The sequence below is a fragment of the Lolium rigidum genome, chromosome 4, assembly GCF_022539505.1.
Source record: "Lolium rigidum isolate FL_2022 chromosome 4, APGP_CSIRO_Lrig_0.1, whole genome shotgun sequence".
Taxonomy (NCBI): Eukaryota; Viridiplantae; Streptophyta; class Magnoliopsida; order Poales; family Poaceae; genus Lolium; species Lolium rigidum.
The window spans coordinates 204782749-204794442 of NC_061511.1; the positions used below are offsets into that span (position 1 = coordinate 204782749).

The 11694-nt window shown below is 45.5% G+C and overlaps 2 protein-coding genes across 2 annotated transcripts; one reads left to right on the plus strand and one right to left on the minus strand.

Moving 5' to 3' along the window:
* The first annotated feature begins 219 nt into the window (after window positions 1-219).
* On the plus strand, window positions 220-3843 carry LOC124706883. Its single transcript, XM_047238550.1, has 4 exons — window positions 220-547; window positions 2067-2567; window positions 3090-3239; window positions 3328-3843. The coding sequence occupies exons 1-4, from the start codon at window positions 365-367 to the stop codon at window positions 3421-3423; spliced, it is 930 nt and encodes a 309-aa protein (XP_047094506.1). The 5' UTR covers window positions 220-364; the 3' UTR covers window positions 3424-3843.
* Window positions 3844-7442: 3599 nt separating this feature from the next.
* On the minus strand, window positions 7443-11242 carry LOC124648080 (nucleoside diphosphate kinase 3-like). Its single transcript, XM_047187902.1, has 8 exons — window positions 11206-11242; window positions 10903-11112; window positions 10665-10805; window positions 10517-10554; window positions 10371-10421; window positions 8228-8395; window positions 8021-8133; window positions 7443-7792 (listed from the first exon to the last, which is right to left on the minus strand). The coding sequence occupies exons 1-8, from the start codon at window positions 11240-11242 to the stop codon at window positions 7669-7671; spliced, it is 882 nt and encodes a 293-aa protein (XP_047043858.1). The 3' UTR covers window positions 7443-7668.
* Window positions 11243-11694: the final 452 nt, after the last annotated feature.

Sequence of the window (11694 nt, forward strand, 5' to 3'; positions counted from 1 at the left end):
ATGGAATCAGGCAGCGGCCAGCCCACTGTAGTCTGTAGGCGGGCGCATGGGTGGACCCTCGTGAAGGTGATGTGACGGACGGCGACACCACGCTTTTGTCCCATTCATCCTCTCCTCTCCTCTCTTCTTCCCCTGCCACTCTTTGCACTCTGCTCCGCCTATAAAGCTCGCCTCCGCCGGCCTCCACCCCTTCCAATCTCTCCTCTCTCAATTCATTTCATTCATTCATATCACCCTGCCCCAGCCTACTCCAATCAGTGAGAACCTACCTAGCTCCGCCGCCACCCGCCGCTCTACTCACCAACAACCCACCCTTCCTTCTCATATCAACAAACACATCACCAAAGAACAAGAAGCATCCACGATGTTCGCCGACGCGGGCTTCGGCTTCTCGGCCTACTCGCCGCCGGGCTACTCGCCGGCCTTCACCCACCCGGACTTCTCCTCCACCTTCACCACCTCGCAACCTACTGCCGCTGCTCCTGCCCTCATGTCTCCCCTTCCTCTTCTGCCTACCGGGCAAGACGACGCCATCTACGCGCACCTCGTGAGTATCTTTCCCCTCCCCCTTCACCTTCTTAGATCGATGCTTGCTTCGTTACAGTAATAATAATCTTGTCTTCTGTTTCATCGGAGAACAAAACAAACTGATAAGTAACACAAAACAGTTTGTGCTTTCCCCCATCACTTGTCCTCTCTCCTATGAACAACAAGAACACAGCGGCGGGTGCTTGTCTAAATCTGCGTCCTAGAGCAACTTGGGAATTAAACTAGTAAAATAAAATAAAGCTGGTGCACCCTCAATTCGCTTTGCTGCCGGGGCCGCCGTCATTTGGACAAACCGGAACGTCGCTTTCCTCTTCTTGTTCTCGCTCGCGCCCCCACCGCTGAAATCGACCGCCTGTCGGGCCGAATTATTAACTTATAATTGCAAACTCCTCACCTCATGTCATGCACCACTAATTATATGGACACAGCAAGGGAGGTGTCAACTAGAACATCCCTGTTTTCCTCCACTAATCAAACAAAATATCTATGTCGCCCATTTTTGTTAACCTCCCTCGTTGGCCCTTTCTTTGTTGCAAGTAGTATACACTAGTAATAAATAAGTGCTATACTAGTACTTGTCATCAACATCAATCAAACAAATACGCACACTGGCTGCAGGCACATTTTTAGCTACTCATAAACATCCACATCGTCTACGTCCTCACTGATCGATGATTCATCAGCATCAATTAGTACACTTCTTGTTTTACATACCTGCAGCTCTCCTACTGATGGAGAGAGGGCAATTTCGCTGAGATGCATCTTGTGCTGTTGGATTGCTGCTGGTTTTCCCATCTTCACATGTCACTTGCTCTGCTTCCTGCAAACACTACTCACGCCGCTAAATGAGCATCCCCATCCAATAAGAATACTACAACTTTTCATTTCCCTTTTCGCCTTGAATCTTCCTACCAAAAACCTCTCTGATCTTTTCAAAGTCACACACAGGGTGCTGGGATATTAGCTGCCAAATCGAGTCCTTTTTGGCCAATTTAAGATGCTCATCAGATGCCCCTGTCCATCAGTGAAGTCCAGCGGTATATGCTCTGCTCCGCTACTAGCATACCAGCACGACAGTGACTTGCTCTTGGTTGACATGTGCATGAGCACACCACCTTAACTACACTACAACAGATGCAGACTTAGATATTGCTACCTAGCTCTAACACGTCTCCTACAGTCCCCACTCAACAAACCACTTGTCTGTAACTACTTGGCTTTATTTACTCTTGTCTCTTTACTCAATGAGTGAGTGAACTACCTTGCCCATGTCTGTTACCTGTGCTGAAATGAAGTACTCCCTCTAATTGATGTTACTTGCCACCAGTATGGATGTACCTAGAACTAAAATATGGCTAGATGCATCTATATTAGTGGCAACTAATATGGATCAGATGGAGTAACTTAATTAATTCTGAGTGCCAGAAATCAAGTTCGTTCGTTTGTCATTTCATTTTAAGTTCATCAAGCTTACTCCTCAACCCTGACATATCATCTTTGATGTGAAAAATTAACAGGGAGACATGGGGCAGCCATCCTTGATATCGGAGTACGACCTCGGAGGGGAAGGGGACCTGTTCAAGGCTCCCGAGCCCATCATCGACGAGCCGCCACTGCTCGGCCTCGACGACCCGGTCGCGGCCGCCATCTCCATGATGTCCAACAACGCAATGGACTCAATGGACGACACGATCAAGGCCTCGTCCATGGGCCTCAGCGAGGTGCTGTACGAGTGCGAGAAGGAGCTCATGGAGAAGTCGGCGATCGAGGAGACCATCTCTGAGCTGCTCGACGTCAAGATCCCCATGCTGCAGGTCGAAGATGTAGTCACTGCTGGAGACCATGTCCGAGCATCAGCTGCTAGTGAGTGCTCGCTGCAGAAGAGTGTCAGCTCTGGGTGCCTCAACTCCGCGGAATGGATGAACGGGTCGGTGAGGCCCAACTTCCTGGACTTCCAGGGGCTCGACTTCGAGGCGGCGTTCGGGCTCAGGAGGGCTTACAGCGAGGGAGACATCCAGGTATGATGTGATCGATGATCCTTTTCTTTTCACTCTTGCACTGCACTACACAAAACCACACATATATGGAATTATTGTGACAAGCACTGGCTGGCTCTTGTTGTATCTCAAATGAAGAGCCCAGCTGTCGACAAAAGGGACGCCAAGTACAAAAACCGAACCAGAAAGGCATTGCTTTTGCACTGCACTGGACAAACCTTGCTGTAGATGTAGTTGAGTTGAGTGCTTTTGCGCAAGAGAAAAGGCGGTTAAGTAAAGCTATGAACATGGCGCTAGCTAGCTACTGATGTGATGTGATTTCAGATATTACTAATTCTGCCCAAAGTACACTCTCCCATTAATGACCTGGCCTCCCCTTTAGCTCATACAGGGGATGCATATACCTACTGTGCACACTCACCTACTGTGTTACTTCTTAAATTACTAATTAATATAACTTGTAAGATATTAGTATGTATTTTTTTTTGTCATATTGCAGGCCTACTATTGGTTGCTTAATAGAAATTTTACATTCTTTTACAGAATCTTGGTGCCAATACCCCTAGGCCCGGGAATTCAGGAAATGTTGAGAGGCTTGTGACCATCAGTGACCTGAAAACAGAGGAAAGGAAGCAGAAGCTCTCCAGGTACAGGAAGAAGAAGATCAAGAGAAACTTTGGCAGAAAGATCAAGGTATGCAAACATTCTGTTCTTTACACAATTAAGGTTGGCAAAATGCAAGATGAGTAAGTAATAAAATGTTTTCAATTCTCTGTCGCAGTACGCCTGCAGGAAGGCTCTGGCAGACAGCCAGCCAAGGGTGCGAGGGCGGTTCGCTAAGATGGATGACGGCGACATGCTCAAGCCCAGGAAGTAGCAAGTAGATAATGGAAGGCCGCTGCAAAGCCAAGCCTGCAAGGAAGAAGGAAGACAAGACTGCATGCAAGGGGATTAAGCCGCTGCCGAGCTGCCAGCAAGCTCGGTGGCTTCTAGAAGCTTCTAGGAGACCTTCTAGGATGGCTGCCGTGCTGCGCTGCTGCCCGTCGGAATTAATTTTAGTTCGCTTCATCGATCCGCTCCGTCGGGCGGCGTGCATTTTCTATTTCCCCTGTAATAATATGATGATCCTTTTGGCTGCAAGAGAGTGGAGAGCAGCTCCTCTAGCTAGCTAGGCTCCTCTGGTGTACAAAGGGTTTGAAGATGGTAATAATAATAAAACTCAGCTCCTCTCTTGCCAGCCATGTAATAATCTTAATAGTCTTATTAATCTTAGTAATAGTTTTATTATGATTGCTAAGCTGACCTTCTCATAAAGTAAACTGTGGTTTGCTGTCAAGAAGAAGAGAGTTTTCTCTTCCATCCTCAGACTTCAGCCACAAGTTGTGATGACCTATCTACCTAAAAAACAAATTGACCTATCAGTTTCAAGGCCCTAGCATTCAACGGTGTAAGCCGCAAAGCAAAACTAGCCTTGCAAAATTCTGCCCTATTACACTTGGCGTCGGCCAAGCTTACTCTGAAGTTCCATAAAAAAAAACTCGCAATCACACACGCAGGAACGAAAACGGAAGCAAAAAATGGACATCCCGGGCTGCAGTGACTAAAGGAAAAGTGCAACATCCAAATCAAGCTGGAGGAGAATAATTCAAAATAAGGAACATCCATCCAAATCAAGTTGGAGGAAGGAGATAGTTTGATTTAGACGTTACGATTGCTCGGTGCAGGCTCTACGACATTCCCAGGTTCTCCCTCCATTTTCTATAATAAGTGTATTAACTTTTTCTAGATAAATATGAGATACTTATTTTAGTATTGAGAGAATGCATTTTTTTTTCCGTTTGGTCCAGATCAGAGGTCACCAGAGTTCGCAACTTTATCACACTTTTTTTTGAAACAGGCTTTATTACACTGTAGAGTCGATTCATACGGTTGGTGTTTGACATTGTTTATTTTGATACACCCTTCTATATACTTGGTGAACGAGTATGATATTTGGCGTAATGTGGCGGATATATTATTAAGCCTCTCGGACGAACGAGTATATAAAGGGTACAAGTTTTGAAGGCTAAGAAGGCTCTACCAGAGATGTGGTAGGTTTAGATTACAGTATCCTAGACTACCAAATACAAGTAATCGAATAGATCTCTAACAGTTGGTGAAAGTTTGAAGTAGAATTTAACTTTGAGAAATGCTTATATGCTCTACATTTTGGTATAGAGGGAACTGAACAGTTTCTCTCAGAAATTTCAGAAATTGGAACGCCTTGGGCCCAGCAATAGTGAACGGAGGTTGCCAAGCACATTTTGTTGTGACTGTACTATGGAAAAGTTATTGTTTGCCTTTGTAGAGAACTAGAGAAGGATGTACTCCGGGCGGCCAGGTAATAAAGCGATCGATGGGGATCACTGGGACTGGTACAATTCCATTTCTTTTTTTTTCTTTCGTCAGGCTTATTGCATCGAAATCAGACGAGCCACTTGATTATGGAAAAGAGAGAGGAGTTTCGTTCGTTCTTTTGAAGACGATACATTCAGTTAGGCACTTGGGTAGATTTGACAGTCTGAATTAAGGTAGCAGTAAGTGAACTCATTTTTCAGTAAGTTCCAAACATGTACTCGTGCTTGGAAGTGATGCTTTATCGAGTCTCAAATTGTTTGTAAAAAATAAAGTAGAGAATCATTTTTAGGTTACCAATTTTTGTATTAAAATGGGTGTGGCTAAAACTAACTTCGTTACCAATCAGATAATGTCATCAAATGTTAGTTACAACTCATGTTGCAAGTCATAACTAACACGCGAAGCAAATCTAACGATGTAAAATTTGACTGAGCACAAAAACCCATTAAAAATCTCATCGAACAACCTACTTCCCACCGATTCAGTTCTAGATTTTACGATAGTACCAACTTCTCAAGTGAGACGCATCAATCGGAGCGGTGCTCCGCAGCTCCCATTTGATGGAAATCAAGCGTTCTTGTTTCTAGGATTGACCAGGCCAAGTGATGGAGGCGGAGAGTAGTCCGGGCGGCCAAGTGATAAAGCGATGGTGGCGTCACTTGGAATGGTCAAGCGAATTGCATGCACTGTGAATGAATGCATAGAAGAGGAGTTAGCCTGGCATTTCCTTTTCTCCCGCGAAGAAAAGAAGAGCCAAAGCCATGGCTTCGATGCACACATCCCATCTCTTCCTCCTCCTCCTCCTCCTCGCCGCGGGCGGGGTTTCGGCCCGCACTTCGTCCGTCATCAGGTCGACGTGCGCCGCCGTGGCCAAGTCCGAGGTGTCCACTCCCTACCCGTACTGCATCCTAACGCTGTCGGCCAACCCTGCCGCCGCGTCCGCCACGGACGCCCGCGGTCTCGCCGCTGCCATGGCCGACCTCACCGTCGTGAACGTGACTAGGACAATCGACGTCCTCAACGACCTGATACGCGGGCTCCAGGGCTGCGTCTTTGCGTACCAGGCCATGCAGGGCTCCGTCGCCGGCGCCCTCGACGACCTCCGCGCCGGCCGCCTCCGCCCCGCGTGGTCCAACCTCAGGGCCGCGTCGTGGCAGCCAGATTACTGCGACCTGGACCTGCTGCAGATCATCAACAAGGACCCCATAAACGACGAGAACAATGCGAATCATTTGCTGTCCGGTTTAGCATCCAACATCGCCGGCCTCATCGCCGCAGCGCCCGCACCGCCGCCCCTGCCTCCTCGCTAGCTACATCACTTGTCGTCTTACTAATGATGATTAAGTTGATCTTGGCTTCACAGTGATTAAGTTGGTTTTGTGCAAGAGGTCCTTTTCCAAAATCCAAGGGAGAGCTTCCTAGGCCATTATTTTCAGTGCATTTCAGTACATTTTGTTTGTAAAAAAGTTTGTCAAATTTAAGAAAAATTTACTTAATACAAAAGCTAGCGAGGGCTTATTCAGGGACAGAGGGAATACATGTTCATATTTTTTTTCTAAAATCTTGATCAAACTTTATATAGTTTGACTTCTGTTAAAGCCTTATTCATTATATGTCTGCAATATTAATACCATTAGATTCATATTCAAAAAAGGTTTCGATTGATATAATTTTTTTAACATATATTTCATATTATATTGACCAAAATAATGGTTAAAGCAATTTTTTGGACTACATGCGCACCTGTTAAACTGTTAAACTGAGACGGAGGAAGTACATCGTTGATGAGCATAGCTATAATAAACCTAGGGAGTTCATCGACGCGGATACAATTTGAACCAGAATGAAAAGCATTCCTAGCAATCAAACTTCTCGGACACTCTTGCGAGCCATGGAATCATCTTTTTAATCTTGCTACTAGTATCATTACCAATACAACTTTGTTCTTTCCATGATTCCTGAAGCTGACCTTCTGATAAAGTAATTTGTGCTTGGTGTCAAAAAGAAGAGTCTTTCGCTTTCATCTTCAGCTACTACAAACAAATTGATCATCTTTCTCAATGCCTCAAATTTTAACAGTCCACGCCACAAAGCAAAACTAGCTGTTATATTTTATACTTTGTGTCTTACGATCGCTGCCTCCAAGCTTTCTCAAGTATGATATATTCACAGCTATCAACATTTCTATTGACAGATCGGTTACAAGTAGGACTTGGTCTAATTTGTAAATATCAACAGCAAAAACTGTGTATTTGGAGCTTGGATACATTTGTATTTTGTTTTGTTTTGTTTCACAGGGAGCACTGAGAAGCCAATGGTTAAAGTAAAACTTTATTTTCTCCCATCCTGGAGCCCCAAAAAACATCTCACAATCACTCACCCAGGAATGAAAAGGAAAGGAAAACATAGACATCCGGTTACAGTTGCAGAAGAAGTGCAGGGGATGTAGGTAAAAAATGGAGAATAGATCAAAAATAAAGGACATCCTTCCAGATCAAGTGGCTGAAAACGATAGTTCGATGTAAACATCACGATTGCTCAATGCACGCTCTACATTCCAAGGTAGTAGTACAATTCCTTTTCGTCAGGACTTATTGCATCGAGCACAAGGGACAAAAACTCAGAGGTCACAGCCAGCGTTATTACACTCTGCCATGGTCTAGAAGGCGATTATGGAAAGGGAGTGGACTTCTATTGGTTCTTCCGAACACGGTTGATTCACTGATTAGTTCACGCCATAAACCCACTTCTCCTCGTTGCTGGTGTAAGAGACCAGCTCCTTGGGCGTAAACCAGAGCGCGATCTCATCCTTGGCTGTCTCTGGGCCGTCGCTCCCATGAATAATGTTTCTGATGTTCAGGTGACAGTGTGAGTAGAAGCACAGACATTTAAGAAATGCAGAATCGAGTTTATTTCAGTGTGTCTCAATCTTTCTAATCGACAAGACTACTACTAAACAGCGACGGAAGGAATCAAATAATGCATGATTAGATGCAAGGTGGGCATACAAGGTTGATGCGCGGAAATTCTGAATACTGGGTCATTGCTAGGCCTACTGAACAGAGAATGAGGTGTACCTTCCAACAACAACAGCGAGATCTCCCCTGATGGTTCCTGGCTCAGACTTCTGTGGGTCCGTGGCACCAATCAGTTTCCGGCCGTACTTGATAACACCCTCTCCTTCCCAAACCTTCAGATATACGGAACAGATAAATATATCACTATTTGCCATCAAGAGCAGAGGGTAATTTTATTTGTGTACAGAAATGGAGGACTTTGATTACCATGGCAAGTACAGGGCCAGAGCTAAGGAAGTCGCACAATCCACTGAAGAAAGGTCTTTCCTTGAGATCATGGTAGTGCTTCTCGGCAAATTCCTTGGATGGAACCACCAGCTTGATGGCAACAAGCTTGAATCCTTTCCTCTCAAATCGGGACACTATCTCAGAAATCTGTCTCAGAAGAGAAAAGAGAGACATCCATCATGATACTATAGGAAATTAACGACATGCATATGCAAAAAAAGACTAAACATTACAAACTAGTGTGTGCTGCATATTTTCTTTCCGAGGGGTCGTGATGGGCTCCATTTCTTTTCTAAGGGAACTGAGGAGCTGCATATTTTCTTTTTGAGGGATCCTGATGGGCTGTATATTTTAATTTTGGGGAGCGTGATGGGCTGCATATTTTCTATTTGAGGTATTGTGTCGGTTGCATATTTTCTATTTGAGCTAGTGTGATGGGCTCTGCATATTTTCCCTTTCAGGGTTTAGTGATGGGGTGCATTTTGTCTTTTTTGAGGGTGTTGTGATGGGCTGCACTTTTAAATTTGAGGTATTGTGAGTTTGTGATGCACGGCATGGTAAAATTAGATCAGCATGGAAGTCTGACTGTAACTAGAAGATACCTAACATTACCAACAAACAAACCCGACACCATAATGGGCCAGTACAACCAAGCCCCCTCTATATACACTACCGAACTAAGGAAAATGTGCAATCCAACAAGACAGATGGAAAATAGAAAATTATGCTGTATTAGAAATTTCTCCTAGAGAAAAAAGAGACATCCATCAGGATACTATAGTGAAATACCAGAATATATATAGAGACGAGACAAAACAGTACAAGCTTACGATGGGCTTCATGGTAAAACTAGATTTGCATATGAGCCTACCGGTAACTGGATACTATGTGTGGCATTATTATCAGACCAACTTTATGAACCATAATGCATCAGTGCATCCTGCCCACCTACTGATGATACTACCAAATTAAGTAAAAGGTCCAGAAGCTTGATGGCAAGAAGCTTGTATCCTTTTCTATCAAATCGGGACAATATCTCAGAAACCTGTCCCAAGAGAGAAACCAGACACATACATCATGATCCTATAGGAAACTAGAGAGTGCAAACTTGTGATGGGCTGCATATGTTCCTTTTGATGTACTACTGTGATGGGCTGCATATTTTCTTTTTGAGGGATTGGAGATGCGGCATGGTAAAAATGGATTTGCATATCAGCATGCGTGCAACTAGATAGATCACTAGCATTACCACCAGACCATCTTTTCACTGAAAAACCTGACACTGTAATAGGCCAGTGCACGAAGGCACCTACTGTTGATACTACCAAATTAAGGAAAATGCTCCATCCAATAAGACAAACACAGAAAACGAAAGAAAGGTTTCCCTCCAAATCCCCAAATCAATTCTAGTTAGGCAACTTCATATATAGGCCCACATGGTATCCAAGAGTACAGAATAATGGGTAGCCGAGAACAGATCTCAAGGCCAATGCGTGCGCGTGCGTGAAACATAATACACAAGCATGTCTATTCGGCCAATGGGATCACCATGATTAGTTGTTCAGGTGGAGCCAAAGATCGATCTTGAAGACAACATCCGTGCACAGAATAGAATATATGGGTATATGTATAGCCCACCAGTGCTATGAATCGTCATTCAGGTGATCTATGTGTCCAATTTTGTGTTATAATATGTGAAAGAAGATAGTGGCGGTGTCTGAAACATGCATCGAGCTGTAGAAAGATGAATATATAGCCTACGGGTGCAGAGTTTATTGCAAATGCTGTAGAAAGGAGAAGAGGTTGGTAATCTCCTCGTAAGTAAGCACATGACAAGAAAAAAAAAATCCCTACCGGCGGAAACAGAACACGATAGAGAACAATGGTGGTTGTGCATATATCTATACATGTCTACTCCGGCCAATGGAATAACAGTAGAGTTGGAACTTCCGTTGGGTTAAGTCAGTGAAGTGTGTAGCAAATCACGACGACAGCGGTACAGGTACACAGCCTAACGAGGTCATAATACTGGAATATATAAACAGTGTAGCAGGAAGAGACAGACAACTCGTAAGCAAAGCAAGCAGATGAGAAGAGATGTGAGATGTGGGTTGGCACTCACGAGTCCTCTCTGGACGCCGTCGGGCTTGATGGCGATGAAGGTGCGCTCCAGCTGCAGATGGAGAGTGCGAGGGCTTAGTTACACATTGCATTTGCATTTCTATTGAGTAGAATAGGAAGAGAAGGGGTGCGGGGAGGGTGTGGTACCTCGGCCGCATGCACCTCCTGATCCTGGAGCATGTAGGCTGCATCCAATAGTAAAGGAAACCAATACTACATGATCAGTACTGATAAGAGCGCGACAGACAGCGGTGGGGATTTGCAAGTGTCAGATGTTGGAAACGAGAGGACTGACCAGCGGCGGGTATGCCGGCGATCCACCCGAACCGGTGGGCGGCGTTGGCGGCGCCGGAGGCCTTGGTGTGGTATGAGTAGGCGGCGGGGAGCCTGGTCCTGCCGATGTTGGTGAGCGTGGCGAGCGCGGCGTTCCTCCCATCTGCAACAGCGAGTGAAATCAAGATCGAAATTTGAATCCCTGGCGCGATCTGATCTGGTGGTGATGGAGCGAAATGGGTAGTGACAGACAGACTGACCAGCGAGGAGGGAGGAGCGGGCGGCGGCGGAGGAGGAGGAGGCGAGGAGGGACCTGGCGGCCTTGCACGCGGACTGGTACATCTTGGAAGAGCTCATGGCGGCGAGTGGGTGAGAGAGGTGGAGCGCCGGGCGAGAAGTTAGTTTAAAGGAGGAGGGATGGCAGCGAGCGAGCGAGTGGCAAGCAAAGAATTGAATCGGTTGGTTGCTGCCTTTGCTTTGCTTTGCTTTGCTTCAGATCTGATCTGAATCTGATGCGCCTCGGGTGGGTCGAGCGGTGGTTGGCGCACCTGTTGCTTATTTACCCTTTTGCCCCTCCCCTTCCATCGGTCGCACCGTCATGACTGGTTCCCTTGTTAAGACGATCATCTCAGTAGTGCCAGAATGGACATCTCAACAACATGTGAAGATACCTTGTTAGATTTGGGTGGAATCGATGCCCTTTGTCTTGGGCTCGGGTTCGTGTTTATATAGGCCGACAACGGCAAGATATGTACATGGTTGTTGTTCACGTGTGAGAGAAGCTAGGGAACGATCTGATCTTTATACAACAGATCAGATCGGTTACAAGGATACTTATCAAACTAAACTAACATATCTCCACACGTGACAAGGATGTTACAACAGAAATATATGTAGCGCTAACACCCCTCCTCAATCACAACCCTTTCTAAGGTTGAGATTGTGCTTGAACTCTTCAAGTTGCCGTGCTTCGGTAAGGCCTTTGTAAAACCATCCGCCACCCGATCCCCCGAGGGAATAAATCCGATCTCAAGCAATTTGTTTGCTACTCT

What these genes read in the sequence shown, in the direction of transcription:
- LOC124706883 (XM_047238550.1), top strand. Translation starts at nt 365, where the DNA reads ATGTTCGCCGACGCGGGCTTCGGCTTCTCGGCCTACTCGCCGCCGGGC. An exon ending in ACGCCATCTACGCGCACCTC is followed by an intron (nt 548 to 2,066) that starts GTGAGTATCTTT and finishes AAAAATTAACAG; the next exon opens with GGAGACATGGGGCAGCCATC. An exon ending in ACTTTGGCAGAAAGATCAAG is followed by an intron (nt 3,240 to 3,327) that starts GTATGCAAACAT and finishes TCTCTGTCGCAG; the next exon opens with TACGCCTGCAGGAAGGCTCT.
- LOC124648080 (XM_047187902.1), bottom strand. Translation starts at nt 11,242, where the DNA reads ATGACGGTGCGACCGATGGAAGGGGAGGGGCAAAAGG. An exon ending in ACGGCGTCCAGAGAGGACTC is followed by an intron (nt 8,396 to 10,370) that starts GTGAGTGCCAAC and finishes CTTCTGAGACAG; the next exon opens with ATTTCTGAGATAGTGTCCCG. An exon ending in CTGGCCCTGTACTTGCCATG is followed by an intron (nt 8,134 to 8,227) that starts GTAATCAAAGTC and finishes GTATATCTGAAG; the next exon opens with GTTTGGGAAGGAGAGGGTGT.